The sequence below is a fragment of the Rattus norvegicus genome, chromosome 1 (genome assembly GCF_021556685.1).
Source record: "Rattus norvegicus strain SHRSP/BbbUtx chromosome 1, alternate assembly SHRSP_T2T, whole genome shotgun sequence".
NCBI classification, from domain to species: domain Eukaryota; kingdom Metazoa; phylum Chordata; class Mammalia; order Rodentia; family Muridae; genus Rattus; species Rattus norvegicus.
Genome location: NC_141534.1, coordinates 215457501 through 215481632, shown reverse-complemented (window position 1 = coordinate 215481632; position 24132 = coordinate 215457501). Strand labels below are relative to the sequence as shown.

Genomic DNA, 24132 nt, shown 5'->3' with positions numbered 1-24132 from the left:
TATCATTCTTTATTGCTGTTAGCAGCAGAAACCTAATTACGGCTTTGCATGACACTAATTATTACTCCTTCCAGAGCTCTACTGGTAAAAAGCAGGATACTGCACAAATAACCCCATTTAAATCCAGAAAGTGCCATGGTTTTTTATGTTTTTTCTTTTCTTTCTTTTTTTTTTTTTTTTGTAATCTCCAAACCTTGTGTTGACATTCGTTCTGTGAGTTGATAGGAGATAGGTAAGGCCTGTGAGAAGTGACAGGGTTGTGTGTGTTCCTGGGGACTGAATTTCTGTGAGACTGTGCTGTATTACCTTGTTTCTCCCTCTTTTGTCTGCATGTCCTTGTCCTGCTGCCACGAGGCCCTTACCAGCGAGGCGGAGATTGGTGCCATGCTCTGAGCCTCCAGAGCTCTGAGCCAAAAGGGATTCCTCCCCTCAGAGGCTGTGGAGTCTCAGATATTTCGTTATACTAAGAGTAAACAGAATAAGAAGATGGAGTTTCCTAAGACCTGCCAACCAGCCACTACAATCTTCCTTGCCCAAACAAGCCAACCATTGTCTCACTGAGGAATAACGTAAGAGCTGATGCTGATAGCAGTGTTTTGCTTTCCATTCTTCTGGGAGAAGGCACAAAGAGCGCCTGTGACGTGTGGCCTTCTTTATTTGACTGGCTTTAGACACAGCACATGTGAGCAGATATTGAAACTGCAGGGTCTCGGTTTCAAATCCTGATTTGTCTTTTCTAGCTATATGACTGGATCATCATTTAACCTAAGGTATGGTTCCATCATGAGGAAAATACTGCTTATTTAACAAACTAATTCAAGCAAAGCTCTACAATAGTAGCTGGAACCTAGCAGACCATGTTAGTTATAGTTTTATCGCTTGCTTAACTATGTCAAGGTAGCTCTAGGGAAAAAAACCCCCAGAGTTCCTTGTTTTCATTATACTTGTTTTAGGGAACAGGGTCTCAATTTACAGCTCTGACTAGCCTGGAACTATGCAGACCAGCCTGACTTCAAATTCAAACAGCCATCTGCCTCTGCCTTCCTGGTGCTGGGATTAAGGCTTGCATTGTGATGCCTTGCATCTCTGCTATTTTTTGTTTGCTTGGTTTTGGTTTCTTGAGACTTGCAAGGTTCTTCTGGGTAGTCCTGGCTGTCCTAGAACTCACCCAGTAGATCAGGTTTGGCCTTGAACTCAGAGATCCACCTGCTTCTGCCTCCTGAGTGCTGGGATTAAAGGTGCACAATACCACTGCCCCGAGACACTCTTACCTTTTAAATAAAATCTCCCTTAAAGAATAGCAGAGGAGGCTAAGGCAGGTGGATCTCTGAGTTCAAGGCCAGCCAAGTCTACTAGAGTGAGTTTCAGGACAGCCAAAGCTACATAGAGAAATCCTGTCTCAGAAACAACAAGTGCAGAGTATCTAGCTGTGCTAAGGGAAATTGGGGGAGGGAAATTGGGGGAGGGAAATTGGGGGAGGGAAATTGGGGGAGGGAAATTGGGGGAGGGAAATTGGGGGAGGGACTGATCATTAACCAAGTCATATCTTGTGGATAAGGGACAAAAAAGATGCCCAATGGTGAAGTTGAGGACTCACAGGGTGGTGGTGGTAAAACTGGAGTTATGAACCCCTTTACTTGAAAATGATCTTGTCCCCAGCCTGCCAAAGCCATATAGTAGTTGCTCATGGTCCTGACTTGCTTCTGATTCACTGTCCCCTTGTTCACATGCATTCCCAAACTTGATGCTAGGGAAATGTGGTTGAACTGAGTAAAGAGACATTTTGGTTAATGGGTGGGGCTCAGATGGCTATGGTTTGTGTGGGTATGCCAGGTTGAAGGATTCAGGACTGTGTGGGTCTTTGGAAGAGGCAGCAGAGAACTTGATCAAGTCTGGGTGGGTCCAACCACAGCATCTCCATAAGATTTGCTTCATCCTCAAACCTGGGGATTGTGGCTTTCAATAACTGATATACACCCTGCATAATTTAGAGTTGTTTTATTTTTAAAAAAGGAATAAGAAGAAAAGAAGAAGAAGAAGAAGAAGAAGAAGAAGAAGAAGAAGAAGAAGAAGAAGAAGAAGAAGAAGAAGAAGGAGAAGAAGAAGGAGAAGAAGAAGAAGGAGCCAAAAACCAAAAAGCCCAACCCAAGAATTCCTGGTTCTGGGTATCTGGGAGCAGCTTCGGTGTGTAGGGAAGGTGGAACCTGGAAGACAGTAGGGAACCTAGGCAGCCCTGGGAAGAACAAAAGCCCAGGTGCTGACGGGAAGCACAGCATTTTCCCAGGACTTAGTCCCTCTCTGGGGCTTGTGGCCATCCACTTCACCCAGGTGGGGGCTCAGCCCCCCCAAATGACAGGCGGGGTGCTCAGTCCCCAGAAAAAGGCAGGGTGGGCAGTACTAGAATGCCCTTGGATTCTTGTCAAAGTTACCAACCAGTTGGGAAAAGTTGTGGGTGGCCCATCAATGCCATCCCAGAAAGTGGGGTTCAGGCAACACTAGGGTGGCAGGCTCAGATGCAGACGCACCTCCATTTGGACACAGGGCTCAAGCCCGTGGGGAATAAAAGGGCCCTAATGGAGCAAGACCTGAATTCCCGGAGGCAGGCGGATCTCAGGTACCTTGGGGGATACGGGGCAGTGCTCGGATGGGCCGAGGGGGAGGATTATCCAGGACGGGTTCTGGCCTGGACCGCACACCACCGCGGCGTTTTTGCTTCCTTAACAGATAGTTTGAGTACTGCACCTCGGGCATAGCAAGCTTGAGGCAAGCCTCCGTAGTAGGGCCAGCGCCGCCGCCGCTAGGCAGATCATAGCCCATGATGTCCACTTTGCGGCTAGGCTGCCAAGGCTGCAGCTGCTTTGTGCGAATCTGGGCAGCTGGTCGCAGCACCGGCTCGTCGCCAAAGCAACGACGCAGTAGACGCTGGCGGGCCTCGCGCAGCTCGCGCGCTTCGCGCTCCACGCATGCGCGACCAGCGCGCGCCACGCGGCGCCAGAAGGTGGCGTTGAAGTGGTCGTAGAGGCCGGCATCCAGCGCGTTCCAGGTGCGCGCGGCCCTTGCCAGCGCCTCCGGGATGGTGGCCAGGCGCGATGTGGCGGCGCGCGCGTTGAGCTTGGCGTAGAGCACGTCATCTAGGTCCCAGGCCAGTAGACGCCGCAGCAGCACAAGTGACTCGTCGAAGTACTCTGCAATCATGACAAGCGAGAAGACCTCCTCCACCTGGCGGATGAGGCCCGCCAGGTAGGCCGCGTCGTCGCGAGGGCTGCGCTCATTGTCGCCTCCCAGGTCATAGGCCAGCGTGTTGTGAGCAAACATGGCGAAGTGCTCGCCTGGACGGTAGTAGGCCTCGGGTGCGCGCAGGAAGGCTTCGAGCGACGCATTGGGCACGCGCCTGAAGGCCGGGCAGTACTGGTTGTAGTAGCTGAAAAGCGACTCGAACATGGCGGCAGGTTCGCGCAGGATAGTAACGTAGATCGTGTCTGGAGGCATGAGGCGCTCGAGTTCTGCACGGTCGAAGCGCAGATGACTGGCCAGCATGTGTGGGGGCCTCGTGGCCGGGTGCACGAAGTGTGCCGAGAAGTTTCGCGGGTAGCAGAACTGGTGCTCGCAGCTAGGGTGAGGCAGGGCCACAGTGAGGTTGTGGCGTTCTGCGAAGCGGAACAGGATGTTCTGCACCGTCGTACCCGCTGTCTTGTGAGTCTTCAGGAAGGCCACGGCCATGTGCTTGGCACGGGGTGGCGATTCTCGAAGAGGCGGGCAGCTCAGAGGGAACAACTTGGGGTACCTGCAAAGCCCAGGGTGTGTGAGAGGAGTAAAAGCAAAGACACGGCTTGAATTTGGGGGACAAATGTGGTCAGTGTACAAGAGTGGGTCAGCCTGGTCTTTACTCTCATGATTGGAGAGGCCAGGTAGCCTTTAAGATGGGCTCTTCAGGGGCAGGAAAAACTTGCCCAATTTGTTAAGTACACTGGCTGCCCTTCAAGAGGATCCAGGTTCGTTTCCCCAGGCCCAACATGGCCACAATTGTATGTAACAGCAATCACAGAGGATCCAATGCCCTCTTCTGGCCTCAGATGGCACTGCATGCAATACCACTCATACACATACAGATACAGATACAGATACAGATACAGATACAGATACAGATACACATACACATACACATACACATACACATACACATACACATACACATACAGGCTTTAGCGGGCAGGCATGGGAGGCAGAGCTAGGTGGATCAAGGTGAGTTCGAGATCAGCCTGGTCTCCAGAATGAGTTTCAGGCCAGCCAGAACCACACAATAGAACCCTGTTTAAAAGGGGTTGGGGGTAGGGAGATGAGCCCGGATACATACTGACCTCTTGGTATTATCTTCACCCTCATATATTTTCTTCCCATTGAGTGGGACTAGACTTACTGATGTTACTGTGCAACAGAATAAGGTAGAAATGATGAGGTGTCTCTGATTTTAGAGTGGGGAGAGGCTGCTGTTTTTCTCTCACTCTCCAGGATAATTTATATTAGAAGGAGGCAGTCCCAAAGAAACTGAGACCCGAGTCCTGTCAGCTTGCTTGAAGAACTGAAGAGTGCAAAACTACCCAAACTTTTTCAGATTCCTTTTAATCAGTCCTTCAGAAAAGACTGTACATCTGGTAGACACCTTGACTGAAAACCTGCAGAGACCTGGAATCTGGAGTTCTCAACCGAATTTGGATTCGTGACCCACAGAAATGGAAAGAGAATAAATGTTTGTTGTTTCCAGCAGCCAAGTTTTGAGGACTCTGCCTTTTAATTTTTACTTATTTAGTGTGTGTATGTACAGGTGTGCATGTCCCATAGCAAGCAGGCAGAGGTCAGAGGTCACCTTTTTAGAATTGGTTCTGTCTTTCTATGTGTTGAGGCTAAGATTCTCCTGTTTCTGTCTCTGTTGGACTGTGTCCTTCTGGCTGGTTCTCCTGTCTCCACCTCCCATTTCTCCTGAAGTGTTCTGGGATTGAGAGCTTGGAAGGATGATTGGGAACACTGACTGCCCTTCCAGAGGATCCGGGTTCAGTATGCAACATCCACATGGCAGCTCACACCTGTCTGTAACTCCAGCCCAGGCCTTCTGAGAGCCTCACGCAGACATATATGCAGGGAAACACTACTGGACATAAAATAAAAGCAAATTATAGATCAAAAGATGTTCTGGGATAAGCTAAGAGGTGGTGATTCACACTTTAATCTCAGCATTCTAGAGACAGAGGCAGGAAGTTCCAGGCCATCCTGTATATGTATGTGTATATGCATAGTGTATATGCATAGTTCCGAGACAGCTAGGACTACATAAGAAATACTTTGTTTTAGAAAAGGAAAAAGAGTTCTGGGGTTGAAATGTGAGTCATCACACCTGGTCCACCCTTGGGCTCTGTGGCTGGAGAGTACTATGACCTACTGCCAACACTTCCTTCCTTCCTTTCCTTTTTTCTTCCTTCCTTCCTTCCTTCCTTCCTTCCTTCCATCCATCCATCCATCCATCCATCCATCCTTCCTTCCTTTTTTTTTTTTTTTAAAGCGGAGTTACTCTGTAGCCCAGAAAAGCTTTCAGTAGCTATGTTGCTCAGTCTGGTTTTGAATCTGATCTTCCTTCTGAGTCCTGGACTTACAGGCATGCCTCACCGACACCTGGCTTCTCTGCTAAGTTTTAAGGTAATTTTTTTTTAGGCAGTGTCTCACTATTTAGCCCTAGCTGTCTTGGAAACTTGCTGTGTAGACCAGGCTGGACTTGAATTTAATGAGCTCTGCCTGCCTTTGCCTCCCTAGCACTGAGATTAAAAGCGCATCACCATGCCTGGCTCTGTCTGAGGTATTTTTTTTTTTTCTTTTCAAGACAGGGTTTCTGTTTGTAGCCCTGGCTGTCCTAGAGCTCGATTTGTAGACCAGGTTGTCTTCAAACTCACAGAAATCTGCCTGCCTCTGCCTCCCAAATGCTGGGATTAGAGGTGTGCATCACTACTGCCTGTCCTAAGGTTATTTTTAAATGCAGAGACATTGTAAAGGACAATGGCCCTTTGAGATCCTTGATGACCTGAGAGAATCTGGAGCCAACTCAGTCACCAAGTCTTGACTGCCTTTTTCTCGTTTCTGCTCTTTTAACTAGCTCTTTACTCTTTTAACTAGCTCTTTACTCTTTTAACTAGTTCATTACTCTTTTAACTAGTTCGTTACTCTTTTGGAGGGGGCAGGGTAACAGACTTTACAGCAACACATTTATTGTTCTTGTTACATGTTTCTCTTTGGACTCCACTCATGTATACACATTTCTGGAGGTTTTGCTTTGTGCTAGGCATTGTTTTAAACAAATATAGCCTTTATAGCATGTTCACTTCTGCTCCTAGATCCTGGAACAAGGACGTTTGGGATTACTGGTTAGCAGTCAGATCTGGACAGTCTCTGAGTTGCACCTGATTTTTCTGTCATAAGCATTAAGTGATAAGGGCAGCTCTAAGCAGCTTGATAACCCCACAAGGATTTCCTGTGTGTATCTGGTTTGGGCTCAGGATAATGTCTACACAGGCATCATTTGTAAAGCTAGCAAACCACTCTGAAGAGTATGTGAACTATTGGGGGAATTGGCACCTTGAAAGGTGCAGGGATTTGGTGAGATCACACAGGGAATCAGAACAGATGCTAATTCTCATTGCATGGTGTCCTATATCAGCATGATCAGAGGGTCACACATTTTATAGCTGAGGACATGAGCTCAGAAATGAAGTACAGCGTCCCAAGTAGTGGACTAGTGAGTCGTTTGCAAGGCTTAGGATTTAACTCAGTTGGTAAAATGCTTGCCTAGTATTCTTGAGGCAATAGGTTTGCTTCCGAGCATTTCAAAAACTTGGTGTTTGGGTGTGGTGGTGCACACCTGTGATCCCAGCACTGAGAAGGCAGAAGTGGGAGGACCAGGAGCTCCAGGACAGGCAGGTGTAGGAGTGCAGGCCTTTAGACTCAGCACTAGAGAAGCAGAAGCAATTGCTGTGAGTTTGAATCAGCCTGGTCTAAATGGTTTCAGCTTTTTGGTTGCAAAAGAGACCTTTAAAGGGGGCTACAAAGGTGGTATTGGCAGAGGTGGAGGCAGAATGTAAGTGGTGTATGCCTTTAATCCCAGCACTCAGGAAGCAGAGGTAGGCAGATCTCTGTGAGTTTAAGGCCAGTCTGGCCTACTGAGTAAGTTCCAGGACAGCCAGGGATACACAGAAAAACTATGAAAAGAAAAGGGGGGGTGGTGGTGGAGTAGGGGCTACAGAATGAGACCCTGCCTCCAAAGAGCAAAACAATCCAGGATGATGTTTGCAATTCCTTGAGGAAGCATTCAGCTGTGACGCTGAGGGAAAGACTGGGGCTAGATGCAGATCTTGGCTAACTGATTTATTTTGTGACTGAGCAAGTACTCGCCCATGGAGTCCTGCCCTTGCTTGTTGGCTCTAGAGCAACGGTTCTCAACCAGTGAGCCACAACCCTTTGGGAAACACATTATGATTTATAACTAGCAAAATCGTTATAAAGTAGCAATGAAAGTTTTATGGTTGGAGAATTGTATTAAAGGGTCTCAGTGTTAGGAAGGCTGAGAACCACCGCTCTAGAGGATGGAAAGTACTTGTGGATTACAGGAAGCCCAAAGAAGCCTTTTGGTTTCTTTGGCTTACAGTCCCTCCTGTGGGGCCATACCTCACTAAAGTCCACCACTTACCAACTGAGCTGCGACCCCTGGTGGATGAGGAGGCTTACGGTGCTGCACCCTAGCACCAATAGCAGAATTTTCCTGCGGCTCATCATCTTGGTGGATTGCTGCAGGCGCTGGAGGATAGCTGCCATGGTGGAGGGCTCACTCCTAGACTGGCCAGGGCCTTACTACCCTGGGCTTCCTTCACCAGCACTCATGGGGGGTCCTGGAGCTCTGGTAGCAGGGCCAGTGTTCCCGAAAAGCCTGACAGAACAAGGAAACAGACAGGTTTGCAATGGCCAGAGGAGAAAGAGTCCAGGCTTAACAGGACTGCTGCAAAAGAAAGGTTAAATGAGTGGGGTGAACAGGGATGCCAGAGCAGATCGGATTCCACCGCCTGTCCCTAAGACCCTGTCTCCTCACTGTCCAGATCACCTAGTCCTGGGTGGAATTACAGGTCTGGGTTGTGTCCAGCACTCACTATAACCATTCTGTTTCTTGAGCCCGTGTGTTTACCTCTCTGACTGTATCTAACTTGTCTTTGTCTCACAGCCATTTGAATCTAGCTCTACAGCAGGCTCCTCAGCACCAGCATGTGGCTCAGGACACACAAGTCCCAGTCCAAGACTTGTTATCTGACTCTGAGTCCCCTGAGAATAAACTCCTCAGAAACAGCCAAGCCCTCACCTCCTTCAGCCTCTGGTTAGTGCTACAGGCCTAATATATTATTACTAACTCCGTACACCACAGGTATTTCCCACAAGCAGATGATGACTGAGGTGCTGGACGGTGATGGCTACTTAATCATAGTCACACAGCCAGTGATAGCAGATTGGTGAACCAGATCTGCTTGCTTATTAAAAAAAATTTAGTCTCACTGTAGTAGGCCTGACTGGCCTGAAACTTGCTACATAGTCCTGGATGACCCTCAAACTCAGAGATCCACCTGCTTCTGCCTCCTTTATGCTGCGATTAAAGGTATGTTCCCCCACATCTGGCCAGATTATTCTCCTGACTCCAAAGTCCTTGTTCTTAGACTTTATGTGAGCTGTTCCTATTCAAACTGATTTTTCAAACTAGAGAAATAGCTCAGTTCTTAAGAGTACTGGCCGTGTTTTCAGAGAATCCAGGTTTGATTCCCAGCACCTACATGGTGGCCGTAACTTTTTGTAACTCTAGTTCTAGCGGATCTGACACCATCCTCTGCCCTCTGTAGGTACAAGGAATGCACACAGTGCACAGAGTGACGTGTAGGCAAAACACTCACAGACATAAAGTAATTTCAGAAAACTATCTTTCCATCCCTGCCTGGTCTGGTAATTTTGCATTCTTCTAAGCACTGAGCCCTCCGGCTTGTGTCACTGCCTTTAGGGCTTGGGACTAAATCTACCAAGGAAAGAAGTACTTGACACCTTGGATCCTTGTCTGGATCCCATCCCCAGGCATCTAAAAAGCAGGTGGCCCCATCAGCTGACCGTGCAGGTGCTTGGCCAAAGCACTGGGATAACAGCCTGGGAGGAGTGGGCAGGGGTGGCTCTAGCTTGCTCTGCTGAGAATTCCCAGCACAAGATGAGACTTCTAGGTAAGAAGAGGGAGAGAGAAGCAAGAGAAGGCCTTGATTTCTGGCCAGGCTTTCTTTCTTTGCAAGAATGTGTTGGAAGTTCAGCTTCAGCAAAGTTAGCTTCAGCAGCCATGCCTGCCCTCAGGCCATGGTGGGTCTGTCTTATTCCTGGGATGTATGTGCAGCTTCAGACTCAGCATTAGCCTTTACCCTGCTACCTCTGAAGGGAGGAGGATTTGCAACCTTAGGAGAATACGCACGGGTATGGAACTAGGACACCTGGTCCCAGGAGGGATGAGGTAACTCTGGCTCTGGACTTGGCTTCCCATTTCTCCTTTCTGTGCCCCCTCCCCGTTAATGCCAGATTACATCTAAAAAAGATGTCTTTTTTCCAATTCCCCTTATCTCTAGGTCACACCAGCCAGTAAGACATAATCATTTTGGACCCCGGAGAGCAAAGGGTCTGGTCACAGAGGGCAACCAAGGGCACAGGGGAGGAAGCCTAGGTCCTCCCCAATTTTGGGGATTTCTGAGGTAGAACAACATTAATCTTCAGCAGGAGGAAGTCAAGGTCTTAGCCCTTTCAGGACACAAAGTTTCTCTCTATCACAAGTCCTGCTCGAAGAACTAGATGGTTTCCTAAGAGAAAATTAGAGGACAAGTCTATTTCTACCTCTTAAAACTTGCTGGGGTTGGGGATTTAGCTCACTTGCCTAGCAAGTGCAAGGCCCTGGGTTCGGTCCCCAGCTCCAAAAAAAAAAAAAAAAAAAAAAAAAAAGAAAAAGAAAAAGAAAAAGAAAAAGAAAAGAAAAAAAAACTTGCTGAAACCAATCTATTTCTCAGAGGCATCTGACCCGGGCGGGGAGGCCAAGTGTAAGGGGAGCTACAGTGGATCTTTTCCTGGCCTCAGAGAATGAGGTTGCTGTCTTGGTTCCCCATCCATTCTACTAACAGCTTTATCCACTGCCTTCAAGGCTTGGATCTGGGAACCAGCCTGATTGTTAAGATCTGCAACGGGAACAGGTCTTGATCAGAACAGGAATTCCCTAGGCACCAGTCTCCAGGCTGGGAACATCAGGGATTTTGGCCCCTGGCAATGATAGACTGTGTATTCCTCCAGATGTAGCCTAGTTCATTCTTGCCTACAGTTCCAGGGACTGTTCTGGGACTGTGAGGACCAGTTACACTACCTTGTGACACATTCCTGGGCTTGGTTTCCCTTGCTTCTTATCTGGCTGTAGCTATGTCATTCTCAAGAGCACAGGGCAGATTTTTCTCTTCACGACAGGGATTCAGGTATTTGAAAGCAAGAATCTGTATCCTGTATGTGGGCATTCAGCGAGAAAAAACATTCCAGGTCCAGAGAGAGAGAGTAGGCAGGCCTGCATTCCCTGGGTCAGGCCATGCCTGTTGTAGAGGAGGACTTAGCAGTGAGAGCCTGGAGGAATTCCCTGGACTGGGTTTCCCTCTGGTCTTGAGGCTGAAGCAATTGGTGGCCATGCTGCTGGTACACATGTGGAGCACAGAGGCTTCACATATTCCTCCATGTGAGAGAAAGAGGTCTCTTCACCATACCCAGCAGGTCAGGATGCCAACCTTATCAGAATAGCAGTGCTAATTTTAGTCAGAATAATCTACCTCAGGCTGCTGCCCAGTTTTGTAAATTGCTCTCTTTTCTCCAGGGAACCAAAGAAGAAATAGTATTGCCAGCCAGAGATTTGAAAACTAACCCAGATGTCCACCCTACTCCCAAAAGATCTCTCCCTCTCTCTCCCCTCAGAGCCATAGGGCTGATACTGATGCCCTTGGAGGAGTTGATCCCAGGCCTGACCACTGGGACTTGTCCTCTCAGTGATGTGGAGACCTAAGCAGTCATGGGACATGGCATATCTCAGGTCACAAAGGTCCCCAAACAGAAAAGGGTAGGTAGCACAATAGAACCTAAGAGATCGAATATCTTTCCATCCCTTCTCCCTCCTGCACAAGGTTTCCCGAGTCTCCTCTCTGTCATCCCGCCCCCTACATGCTTTCATCCCTGCCTCTAAATTCTCTTCGTTCTCCTTTCTCCATCACTACCCACTCCCACCCCCACCTCTCCCCACATTCCCTCATTTTTATCCCGATCTTTTCCAGAGATCTGGTCACTATAGGGAATGGGCCGGATTCAACCCCATCCCAGCTTCCTGTGGGTACGGAGCCACCCCCTCAAGCTCTCTTGGCACAAGGCCCCCCAAGATACTCTTCTGCAACTGCCCAGGCCCCCATCCTCTTTGCAGTGCACCCTTGTTCCCTCCAGCCCCTGGTTGGCTACTGCAGTACTCACGCAGGCAGGCTCTGTCTCCGACTTGGGTCAGGGCTACCCTCCGCTCCCCCTGGGCCCCTTGTCCTGAAATCTGCTGGGTCTGAGGGTAACGGGGGCTCTGAACGCAGAATGCCGGTAGCTTGCCTCGCTGCGCCTGGATGGGATCAGGTGGCAGCGTCTGAGTCTGTCCGCTCAGCTCAGCTCAGCTCAGCTCTACCCGCCGCCCGTCCCCCATCTCACACCGGGGGCGGGGCGGGGGCGGGGGCCTGGCGGCTCAGAGGAGGGGGAAAAGGAAAAGCAGAAGAGGAGGGGGACTGCATAGCCTGCCTGCTGCTGGTGAGCGTTCTCCTGTGGTATTGGCATCTTTACATACAGGCATCTTTCCCTTGCAGTCTTGTAGAAAGAACTCAACATTGTGCTCAGCACACCTCTGTCCGTCAGAGGCGAAAAACGGAGGAGGCATGACTGGGTCCTGTTGGTCACTGGAGCTTCTTGAGGTTGGGTTAGAGGTTCAGGTGCACTTGTAGTCTCCTATATTCCTTTTTTCTTCCCCTCTACTTCCTACCTCTACTAGCCCTGCCTGGCCCCCTTCCCTTCTAGTTTGTCCTCTAGCTCTCCTGAGGCAGCACCTGTGCCTTACTAGGACTCCAGAGTTCTCACTTCTGACCAAAACTTTTGTTGGTCTGGGGTCTCTGCCAAGGCACCTTGCACTCAGAACCAGAAACTCCAGTTCTGCTTTTACTCCAGCTTGGGCTCAAGAGGCAACTTCCTCAGTTCTGCCACTTCCCAGTACCAAAATGGGCAGCTGTTTCCTTTCAATAGCTCTAATTGAAAGAGTCCTGGTGGATGTCTAATACTGGCATCCCCTAAAGCCACATTAGATGCCATGAGAGCACAGTTGATTCTAGGGCTAGCATGGAAAGGATCTTCAGGTAGGTTAGCCACCCAAAGCTGGGACTGCACTAATCCCTTCTGGTCTCACACAATAACCAGTAAGTGGGCATCATGTGAAGATCCTGACCTCAGAGGCAGGGGCGAATGGACATGTCAGCTTTTGTTTTCTCTCAGTCTTTCCCTTTGCACGGTTTGGCATTCTATCTGCATCCCAGGACAATCATGAAAACAAATCAGATCCTGTTTAGTGTGTCCTTTTCCGGCTCTAGTTGTATTTCTGACCCATCTGCTCTGTTAGCTTGCCTTAGAGACCCTGCCCTTGTCTTCCTCCTCCTGTCTGAGAACGCTGGGGCCTCCAGCCTCAGATGACCTGCTCTGGGCTCTCTGGTTACAGGGAGCAGAGACTTCCTTTGGGTTACAAATGGTTCTGTCTGAGTGAGCTGGCAAACATAAGGAAAGGCCACCATCGTTCTTTCTTTAGCACTGTCCTTTCTGGCTTTGGTTCCCTCTGCTCTCCCAGTGTAGGGTAGCGATGGTAATCCGAGGGGGAAGAGTCAAGGTTTGGATTTGGATATAAGTGAAGGGAACAAGAACCATCTCCCCTCCCACCCCTGCCTCCAATGCTGTACTTTCTTCTGTCTCTCAAACCTCACCTTTCCTGTATCCCCCTCCCCCTTTCCCAATTACTTCTCCCTTGGGGACAGCTGGTGAAACGGAGGTGGCTAGGAAAAGATCTGAAGTGTGTGGGTGGGAAATGAGGCCATTTGTGTTCCTTTCTCTTATTCACCACACACAAAACCAAACAGGCTGTCATTGAGAGAGGCAGGACTGGGGGGGAAGGAGACAAGATTAATTGGTGGGTGTTGGGCAGGCAAGGTCATGGTGTCTTGCCCTAAGAAAGGTCCTGAGTTGTTTTTTTGTTTGTTTGTTTGTTTTTGTTTTTTGTTTTTGTTTTTGCTCGTTTTTTTTTTTCTACAAGAATATAAAGTCCCCAGGTTAGATCTGATCCCCCACCCCAATCATTTATTAGTTGTCCACTGGATGCTAGATACTTCAAAATAGAAGAAGATCAAGCTCCAGATTCTGTTTGGGGAAACTGAGGTGGGAATAAAGGGTGAGAAAAACTTAAAAATGAATCAAAGGCAATAGATTGACTGGCAGCAGTAATATCAGTTCTCAAGAACCCGAGGCAGGACTGCCAAGAGTAGGAGGTTAGCTTGGGCTGGAATTTGTTCCAGGACAGTCTGAGCTACATGAATCTTGATCTTCCACTCCATGAAATGGGGCATGGTAGCATACATCTGTAGTCTTCAAAGGATCAGAAGTTCTAAGGTTGCCTGGGCCACATGAGAACACACTTGTCTTAAATAACAAAAACCTTGGGGCTTGAGAAATGGTGTTAAGAGCACTTGTTGCTTCTGCATAGGACCTGGGTTCGACCCACAAACATGTGTAACTCCAGTTCCAGATCTTAACTCTCTTCTGACCTCTACAGATACCAGGCATGCAAGTGGTGCATATACATACACATAAAATACCTGAAAGGTGGAAAATATATTATGAACGTTCCTAGAAAGGGAAAGGAAGCATTTGACAGAGAAGACATTTATTTATTTAAGTCTTTCTTGAAGGTGGAAAGGGGGATTTTTTTTTTTTTTTTTTTTTTTTTTTTTTTTTTTTTTTTTAGTAGCGCCCTCTCCCAGGTCATCAGCTGGAACTCAGCCTGGCGGGTCCGTTCCTCTACCGGCTGCGATCCCCTTTCAGCCCATTCAAGCACGCCTGGGCGGGAGTGAGCAGACAAACAATCAGACACTGTTTTATCAGAGCCATCGGCTCCAACCTCCCATTGCGGGCGCCGGAAAGCAATCTCTATGAATTCCTGGGAGAAATAAGCATTCAGGTCTTCATCATTGAAGGGTGTCAGAACCGAAGACTTAGTGTGTGTTTGGGCGGGAGAGAAGAAAGCATCCGCTCTGGGGAGGGGAGTTTCTTAGAGGACAGGCAGCGGATGTACTACTACTGCTGCGTACAGGATGCGTTCAGCCTCTAGGTGCTGCATCCGCAGACTACAACTCCCAGAAGGCCTTGCAGCCTTCGTCGGTGGCGAATCCTATCTCCTGGGTAAGGGAAGGGGTGTGTATTTGGACCAAGTTCTCTCCAATCACCGCAGGACGTGGCAGATGCGCTGCCGGAAGTTTCTGGAAGTAGGCCCGGCGGCTGACCTGAGCTTCCGTGTTAGTCGCGCGCCTTCTTGTGGCTAAGATGGCGGCGGAGCATCCTGAACCTCCCAAAGGAGAATTGCAGTTGCCACCGCCTCCCCCTCCAGGCCACTATGGGGCCTGGGCTGCCCAGGAGCTTCAGGCCAAATTGGCAGAGATAGGAGCGCCGATCCAGGGTGAGGCGAATGGGCAGTCAAGAGGAGGGCTGCGTGGGCTTGTGGCGGAGTGGAGCTTGGTTACCCAGGAGATCCACGGGCGGGGGGCGGAGACAGGCCGGTGGGGCCTGACCTCGCCAAGTTGGCCTGCTCCGGGTGATGCTCACCCCTTGATTCTGTGTTTCGTCCCATAGGGAGTCGCGAGGAGCTAGTAGAGCGGCTGCAGACCTACACCCGCCAGGTGAGTGTTGAGGCATGAGTTCAGGGTGGGTCTAACTTTTCCTGGAGGCCTTTAAGACTCCTCACGGGTGGGTCTTCGTTTCTTTTACTATTTTGCTTGTTCTTTGAGATAGGGTTTCTCTGTGTAGAGAAACCTGGCTGCCCTAGAATACTCTATAGACCAGGCTGGCCTCAAACTTAGAGATCCTTCTGCGTTTGCCTTCCAAGTGCTTGGACTAAAGACCTCCACCACGCCCGTCTGGGTCTTCCTTTTTTGGGTACTTCAATGCAGCAAGTTGGCGCTTGACCATTTTGTCAGTTCTTGCTTTTGCTTTATTGTAATTACTTCTACTCCTGTACCTTTTTTCAGGTTCCAGTCCAATCTCTGGCAAGTGGGCACTGAGTAAATTTTGTTAAGTAAATAAATGGAAGAGGAGGTCATGTAACAGAATAGTTCCTCTTAGTCTGACCTGGAGTTCTCTTTTCTCTTGTAGACTGGCATTGTGCTGAATCGACCAGTTTTGAGAGGAGAGGATGGGGACAAAGCTGCTCCTCCTCCGATGTCAGCACAGGTAAGAGTTTGTTTAGAGGGTCTTTGCTGCCCAGGGTAACTGTTCTCCCATGTGTTGTGCTGGAGGTAGAGCTAGCAGGTAGGACAGTAAGTTAAGGGTGAAGTCTAAGGAGACAAAGTTGGGACCTCTTTACTTCTCACTTAGTGCCACTACTGCTTCAATCCCCAGTGTCCACTCCTCCAAATTTGACTTAGCATTCAAGATTCAAATAGAGTATCTAGAAATCTTACTTGATCCTTTCCCAGCTGCAAGTAGTCATGCTCTTTACTCTCGGGCATAGCTTCCAAACTTATTCATTGAGACCTTGAAGGATAATGCCCTGATTTGATTATATACTTCCTTCATTTAGCAACCCTTTGATGTTCTGTGCCTTGGAACATTGGTTTCTATTTTTTTAAATACTTATTTTTATGTATATGAGTGTTTTGTCTGAATTTGAGTTTTGTCTGCATGTCTGTCTGTGCATCACATGCAGGGGGCCATAGCAAGGCGTTGGGTCATCCTGGGGCTGCAGTTACAGACAGTTGTGAACTTTCATCAGGGTGTTGAACCCTGATATGATAGAAGAACAGCTCTTAAGTGCTTGGCCATCGATCCAGCCCTAATTCCTATTTAAGTCCTTTCTGAAGCAAGTATTTGGTTCTCTTCCTCTAAAGTTGTGGCTTTGACTTGGAGTTTATTTGTGTGTGTGTGTGTGTGTGTCTGTGTGTGTCTCTGTGTGTGTCTTGAATGCAAAATGTATTATGTATGCTCCTGATTCTTTTCAGAGGAGCCAATAGCTTTGATCAGTGAGCTAAAGTCAGCATCTCTTGATTCTTGTATGGTGCATTTTCTTGAGTCCTACCTACATCGTTAGACTTTGAATTCTAGTGCCTGACTCTTTTGCTAGGTCCCCAGCAAATGCTTATAAACGGAATAAGTGCTTTCTAGTTCACAGCTGTCTTTTTTTCCCCATAGCTCTCTGGGATTCCTATGCCGCCGCCACCTTTGGGACTCCCCCCTCTACAGCCTCCTCCACCACCTCCACCACCTCCACCAGGCCTTGGCCTTGGCTTTCCTATGGCTCACCCACCAAATCTGGGGCCCCCACCACCTCTTCGAGTGGGTGAGCCTGTGGCACTGTCAGAAGAAGAGCGGCTGAAGCTGGCCCAGCAGCAGGCAGCTTTACTGATGCAGCAAGAGGAACGCGCCAAACAGGTAGGGCGGGTGGAGGCCTGTACCTGGGCCATATTAGATCCCTAATGGGGAAATGGAGCTTCAGAAAGCTAGACCCGGAGGCCAAGCCTTTTAGGAAGGTCTTGATTGAAGACTAGAACATAGGTATAGGTTAGAAGAGACTCCCAGGAAGCCAGTATTTTGGCAGTTTGGCCTGGGCTGTATTGTTGCTGGTATGAGTTTTCTTTCTTTCTTTCTTTTTTTTTTTTTTTTTTCTTCTTTTTTTTTTTTTTTAAGCAGGAAGATTATTGAAGGAGCATGAACTCTTGGGGTACTAGAAGAGGGTAATATTTCTCTCTCTGACTTGACATCAGGGTCCATCCAGAGGATAGCATCCAAACCAAGATGCTTCTTTCAGATTTGCTTTGGAGGCTGCCTGATAACCAGATAGGTTCTAGTGCGTCCATCTGTTCTGTAGTCAGGTGTGAGCACATTATATCCCCTGCTTTTGGATGGTCTATAAACTAAAAATGACTTTTTTTTCAAATTTTGGAGGTTTGTTATTAAAAAGGAAAGCAAAGCTCAAATACTAAGTATGTTATGTTGCAGAACTCCTGTGATGATAGCACATGTGATTTTACTCTGTGTCCATTACAGAGAGTACTTTATGATTACTGCTAGTTTTATGTGCATTTTTAGGTGGTTTGTGGAGAATGCTGGCACATATAGTCATTTGAGTTGGATTTAAACCGAGACAGGTACAGATTGAGGGATGATGTAAGGGATTCCTTTTCGGTGTCAGCTTTACTCAGTGGGTAACTCAGGAATATTAGAGAGTAAGCCTTAGCAGCTGGGTGGGTGGTGGTGAGAGAGGCCTTTCATCCTAGCACTTGGAAGGCAGAGGTAGTTAGACCTCTGAGTTCAAGGCCAGCCTGGTCTACAGAGCAAGTTTCAGGACAGCCAGAGCTACACAGAGAAACCGTGTCTAGAACAATCAAAAGAAAGAAAAGGAAAGAAAGCATTAAAAACAAGTGTGGAAACATAGATGAAGTACTAGTTTTGTTTAGGTTGTGGCCAATCTTAAGGGGTAACTGTAAGGAAATATCTCATGATTCTTTCTAAATAGTTTGATCTTTGTCATGTAAAAACTCTTTGAAAAGTAGAGGGTGGTGTTTAGTTAACAGTGAATTCTCTTCCAGAAACCAGAAACTTGCTAGGTTTTTTCTTACTTGGTTTTAGGCATTTTCCATCATGATACGAGGTTTCTAGTTGTATTAGTAACATGCAAACATGGGCGTGGAGAAGATGACAACCTCAGGGTCCCTGATTATTATTCTTTGAAGGAACGCATTTGTCAGGGCTCTGTGCCAAATTCTTTTCAAACTGAGTTCGCACTTCTTTCTTGTAGGCAGCCGTATTAATGGAGCAGGAACGGCAGCAGGAAATTGCCAAGATGGGCACTGCAGTCCCTAGGCCTCCTCAGGATATGGGGCAGCTGGGGGTCCGTACTCCTCTGGGGCCTCGAGGTAAGACCCTGGAATGGTAGGGCAGAGCAAAGATGTCATTCTTAAAACGTTTCCTTTATCTGAGCGTAGTGGCAGAGGGCAAAGGTCATCCTAGAGTATATAGTAATTCAAACATGGGCTACTTGAAACCTTTTCTTCTTTCTTTCTTTTTTTTGTTGTTGTTTGTCTTTGTTTTTCAAGAGAGGGTTTCCCTGGCTGTTCTGGAACTTATTTGATGGCCAGGCTGGCCTCAAACTCAGAGATCTACCTGCCTCTGCTTGCTGAGTTCTGAGACTAAAGGCACACACTGCCATCTCCTGACTTGAAAACCTATTTTAGATAAACTAAAACCAAACTGGGCATGGTGAATATACCTTTATTTCCAGAACTTGGGAGGCAGGCAGATCTCTGTGAGTTCAAGGCCAGCCTAGCCTATAAAGCAAGTTTCAGGACATCCAGTGTGATTATACAAAGAAACCTTGTCTTGAAAAAAATCTTAGAAAAGACCCAGGGGCTAGAGAGATGGTTCAGTGGTTAAGAACACTTATTGCTCTTCAAGAAGACACAAGTTTGGTTCCCAGTGTCCATATTAGATGGCTTACTAGTGTAACTGCAGCCAGAGGGGACCCAGGACTTTCTTCTGCCTTTCAAGGATCCTCTAACCAGGCATGCATATGGTGCACATACCTCCATGAAGACAAAAACCCGTTGTAACCATAAAAAGCTACTTGCTGAGCTCGATAGTACATACCTGAAGGAGCCAGAGGCAGGCTGATTTCTGTGATGTTGGGTCCAATTTGATTTACAAAACAAGTTCTAAGCCAGCCTGAGCTGCATAGTGAGACCCTGTCTCCAAAACAAAAACTAAACCAAAAACCAAATGATTACTTGTAAGAGTCAGCCGTGATGGTGCACATCCGTAACTTGTAATCCTAGTAGTCAGGAGGCTGAAGAAGAAGGGTCATGAGTTTGAGCAGCATGAACGTTTGTCACAAGAACAAAGGAAGAGCTGGAGAGATGGCTCAGCTGATAAGAGCACTTCCTAAGCTTGCACAGTGCCCAGGTTCAGTTCCCAGGGCCCTCATGCTGGTTTATGTTAATACCTTTGTGTTTAGGAGTCTAATCCTCCCTTTAGACCTGAAGGCATCAGTCATGCATGTCGTATATGTATGTGCAGACAAACACATAAAAATAAACACATTAAAATAAAAGTTTAAAAACAAAATGCAAAAGAAGAGCCTGGAGAGATGTCTCATAATTAAGAGCACCTGCTAGTCTTGCAGAGGAACTGAATTTTCCCTACCATGCACTTCGGGTGGCTCATAACTACTGTTAACTCCAACTTCAGGGGATCTGACTTGCTGTTATGGCTTCTGTGGCTACAACACACATGGAATATGAGAGAAGAGAAAAATAAATCTAGAAGAAGAAAACCTTAACTATAACAAGTATATGGCAGCTCATGAATTTACATATGTGGTGTGTTCGTGCAGCCAGCCTGTGAGCCCAACCCAGAACATTGCCAGCAGCCCAGAAGTACTCTACCCTTTCATCACCTTGGCGACTATTCTGACATTGGACTTCTTTTTTCTTCACACAGTAGCTGCTCCAGTAGGCCCTGTGGTTCCCACACCTACTGTTTTGCCCATGGGGGCACCTGTTCCTCGCCCTCGGGGTCCCCCGCCACCCCCTGGAGATGAGAACAGAGAGGTGAGAGATTGCTGACATCTTCCTTTGGTCATAGAGGTGGTTTAGAGGGGGCTGCCTTAGGATCGTAGGGAGGTCTGTAAAGTGGGGCTGGGTTAAATTCTTGGGCACAGGTAGGAGCCACGCTTAACTAATGTGAGTTTTTAGGTTAGGGACTTGAGATGTTTTGGGCAGAATTCTGAGGGGTGCAGAACCTCGTATGTTTTATGTGTCACCACTCCGCCACCTTTCCAATGTAAGAGCTGGAATTGGAGGAAGGCATTGGGTCTCAGCCCTTCTGACTGGGTGTTTCTGGCAGATGGATGATCCTTCTGTGGGCCCCAAGATCCCCCAGGCTTTGGAAAAGATTCTGCAGCTGAAGGAGAGCCGTCAGGAAGAGATGAACTCCCAGCAGGGTGAGTGCTGCTGTGCCTGATGCTGCAACACAGGGCTGAACCATGGTGGTGTGTGGGTGCTGGGCCCACAACCTGACACCCTTGCCCCTCCCTGAGAAGACCGTGGAGAGCAGATACTTTGTAGTGAGGGAGATACTGGGCGGTACAGCATGCTCTTGTTGTCCCAGCACTTGGCAGGTAGATGTAGGATCAGAACCAAGTCATCCTTGGTTCCATAGTAAGTTTGAGACTGGCCTGGTTACTGTTAGGGTTGATTGCCATTTCTTCTGTAACAGAGGAAGAAGAAATGGAGACAGACACTCGCTCATCTCTGGGACAGTCAGCATCAGAGACTGAGGAGGACACTGTGTCTACATCCAAAAAAGAGGTGTGTGATGAAGCTTGCCTGGGAGGAGCCTGCCAGTTTCCTCCTGGGCGTCTTGGATGGCTTCCAATTCTAAGTATTGTGGGTGCGTTTACATCTAAGTACAGAAGTAGTGGGGCAGGGATGGGACGCAGATTCTCTGACTTCGGTAGTTTTCCTGTCTTGATAGAAAAACCGGAAGCGTCGGAACCGAAAGAAGAAGAAAAAGCCACAGCGGGTGCGGGCAGCCTCGTCAGAGAGCTCCGGGGACCGAGAGAAAGACTCAGCTCGGTCCCGAGGCTCTGACTCTCCTGCTGCTGATGTGGAGATTGAGTATGTGACTGAAGAGCCTGAAATCTACGAGCCCAACTTCATCTTCTTCAAGAGGATTTTTGAGGCTTTCAAGGTACAAAGGGTGGTGTGCTCTTGCGTGGCCAAGCTTGCTGGGTGTGGGATGGGTTGAGATAAGCCTGGGGGATATTGCTTGAATACAGGAGTCAGAAATGGAGGTGTCTCAAGAATGGAATTTCCACATGGTCTGTCTCCTCAGCTAACTGATGATGTGAAAAAGGAAAAGGAAAAGGAGCCAGAGAAGCTTGACAAGATGGAGAACTCTGCAGTCCCCAAGAAGAAGGGCTTTGAGGAGGAGCACAAAGACAGTGACGATGACAGCAGTGACGACGAACAGGTCAGACTCCTCAGTGGGAGAGAGATGCAGGGCACAGGTAGTGAAGTGTAAGGGCTTCCGTGGCATAAGCATTGCCATGGCTGAGCAGTTTGGTTTCCACCCGATGCCCACCTAAGAGGGTAGTCATCTCTCTTCTAGGAGAAGAAGCCGGAAGCCCCTAAGCTGTCCAAGAAGAAGCTGCGCCGGATGAACCGCTTCACCGTGGCAGAGCTGAAGCAGGTTAGACCTGGGAGATGCAGCTGGCGCGGGCCTGCTGGGACTTGGCCCCACCCCGTTGAGAGATTTCATGAGGCAGGCTTGGTACAGGGCTCATTTGAGAAGGAGAACACAGCTCTAACCAAGAGGTGGGTTTTCTACAAACAGACTGACTGCTCTGTGCTTTTCAGCTGGTGGCCCGACCTGATGTTGTTGAGATGCATGACGTGACAGCACAGGACCCTAAGCTTTTGGTTCACCTCAAGGCCACCCGGAACTCTGTCCCTGTGCCACGCCACTGGTGTTTTAAGCGCAAGTACCTTCAAGGCAAACGAGGCATTGAGAAACCCCCCTTTGAGCTGCCAGACTTCATCAAACGCACAGGCATTCAGGAGATGCGAGAGGCCCTGCAGGAGAAGGTGAGGCAAGGCTGGGGTACAACCTGAGTTCGGCTCCCCACACCCTTTGTAACAGCCTGCCTCAGAACTGGACTGCCCACTTGTTACAGGTCTAATTAGCCTTTTTTCAGTTTAGAAGTCAGCACTGTGTGATGACCTCGGGTCTGTTTAGAGTGTTACTCCTTTGTCATGTTGAGGTTCTGGTCCTGAATAGCAGTTTTCTTTCTCTCTTTTGCCCGGCTGCTGTTTTTTGATTCACTTGTAGCTAGAGGTGCAAATGATGCTTGTCTTATTTAGGGTTACTAATTCTGTGATGAAATACCATGAGAGGAAAGGGTTTTTTTTTTTTTTTTTCCTTTTGTTTTTTTTCGGAGCTGGGGACCGAACCCAGGGCCTTGCGATTGCTAGGCAAGCGCTCTACCACTGAGCCAAATCCCCAACCCCGAGAGGAAAGGGTTTAATTTTACTCACAGTTCCATATAGTAGTTCGTCATCAAAAGCAGTGCAGGCAGGAACCTGGAGGCAGGAGCTAATGCAAAGGCCATGGAGAGGTGCTGCTTACTGGCTTGCTCCTCCTGGCTTGCTCAGCCTGCTTTCTGAGAGAACCCAGGACCAGGGATGCCCCACCCAAAATGATTACACCTTTCCCATCAGTCACTAATTAAGAAAATGCACTACAGCAGCAGCTCTCAACCTGCAGGTTGAGGCCCCTTTTTGGGCAATCAACTTTCAGAGGAGTGGCCTAAGACCATCAGAAAACACAGATATTTACATTATGATTCACAACAGTAGCAAAATTAAGTTATGAAGCAGCAACAAAATAATTTTATGGCTGGGTCACCACAACTTGAGAGCTGTTTTGAGGGTCGCAGCTTTAGGAAGGTTGTGTGCCAGTTCTTATGGAGGCATTTTCTTAATCGAGGTTCCTTCCTCTCAGATGACTTTAGCTTGTGTTTGGTTGAGATAAAACTATCTAGTACAATGGGTGTGTAAATCTTTAAGTCTTGAATGTTTAAAATAAATATGTGGAGTACTAGTTGTCTGTGATTAAAACAAATTGAGAAGTGTCTTCCATTGAGCCCGCAGTCCTCTAGTCCTCTCTTTCTATTCAGTTTGTATTTATTGTCATGGATGTGTGTGGCTTGCCTGTGTTCATGTCACTGTGCATGTGCATACCTGGTGCCTGCTGAGGTCACAGGAGGGTCTCAGAAACCTGGAACTGGGGTTAGGAATTGTGATGCTGTCGTGTCGGTGCTGGCAGCTCACATTACAAGCAGCAGGTGCTTGTACACCAGTGAGGCAGCTCCAGCCTGACCCAGGCCTCTCTTGATCACACAGTTAAGAAGAGCCCTTACTGACACGGAAAGCTGAGTCTGCCTTCCTACAGGAAGTCTGTGTGTTCAGCCTAGGCTGTGTCATTCGAATTTTGGTGCTGGTGTTGAGCTCTGGAACTTTGTGGTGCTAAGCTGCCTTTTCAGAGTGAGATAAATGAGGTTCCCTTGAATTGGAGCCAGATCCTCTACTAAAGACTTGACTAATACCCCCAGTAATTCATCTCTTCTGCCATTTTTACAGGAAGAACAGAAGACCATGAAGTCAAAAATGAGAGAGAAGGTTCGGCCGAAGATGGGGAAGATTGACATTGACTACCAGAAGTTACACGATGCCTTCTTCAAGTGGCAGACCAAGCCGAAGCTCACCATCCATGGGGACCTTTATTACGAGGTTCGGGAAAGCGGCTGGGAAGGGGAGGTCAAGGCTGAGTCTCAATGTTGACTTTGGTCAGAGTCTGTTTCAAAGCTGGTACCGTGATCCCCAGCCTAAAAATTGTTCCTTCCTGCCATTTGTTGAGATAGGATGTACTGGATTTGTTTGTTTTCCAAACAAGTTTTTTCTCCTGAAAAAGTTCAACCCAAGCATAGGGACAGGATGACCAAGTGGCCGTTGTTATTCAGAAACATTTTGTTTTAAGTTGGAGAAAAGGTTTTACCTTTTTCCCCTGATCTTACTCGCCATGGCATCAGTTGCTGTTTTGCTGACAGTCATCCTGTCCAGTGACCTCGCTTTACCGGGAGTGAGCTCTTGCTCTATTCCGCCTGTTCTCACAGTGCGTGCGTTAATGGCC

At 48.1% G+C, this 24132-nt stretch overlaps 2 protein-coding genes across 3 annotated transcripts in view; one reads left to right on the top strand and one right to left on the bottom strand.

The window, feature by feature from the left end:
• Positions 1 to 1983: 1983 nt before the first annotated feature.
• Gal3st3 (galactose-3-O-sulfotransferase 3) lies at positions 1984 to 11788 on the bottom strand. The gene is given in 3 exon segments (NM_001024290.2): positions 1984 to 3784; positions 7727 to 7963; positions 11584 to 11788. Coding segments are annotated over 2 exon segments (1299 nt in total). The 5' UTR covers positions 7852 to 7963; positions 11584 to 11788; the 3' UTR covers positions 1984 to 2610.
• A 2876-nt stretch (positions 11789 to 14664) lies between these two features.
• The window catches only part of Sf3b2 (splicing factor 3b, subunit 2), a 20334-nt gene continuing 10866 nt past the window's right edge, over positions 14665 to 24132 (top strand). The window contains exons 1-13 of one of the 2 annotated variants that reach the window (NM_001106326.1): positions 14665 to 14851; positions 15025 to 15071; positions 15544 to 15621; positions 16579 to 16818; positions 18185 to 18302; positions 19882 to 19991; positions 20287 to 20383; positions 20659 to 20750; positions 20917 to 21132; positions 21277 to 21414; positions 21553 to 21633; positions 21801 to 22028; positions 23583 to 23732. In NM_001106326.1, the coding sequence (NP_001099796.2) occupies positions 14719 to 14851; positions 15025 to 15071; positions 15544 to 15621; positions 16579 to 16818; positions 18185 to 18302; positions 19882 to 19991; positions 20287 to 20383; positions 20659 to 20750; positions 20917 to 21132; positions 21277 to 21414; positions 21553 to 21633; positions 21801 to 22028; positions 23583 to 23732 (1728 nt within the window). In that variant the 5' untranslated portion in view covers positions 14665 to 14718. The remainder of the gene's footprint in view (positions 14852 to 15024; positions 15072 to 15543; positions 15622 to 16578; positions 16819 to 18184; positions 18303 to 19881; positions 19992 to 20286; positions 20384 to 20658; positions 20751 to 20916; positions 21133 to 21276; positions 21415 to 21552; positions 21634 to 21800; positions 22029 to 23582; positions 23733 to 24132) is intronic. The other variant, XM_087548126.1, reaches the window with a different exon arrangement.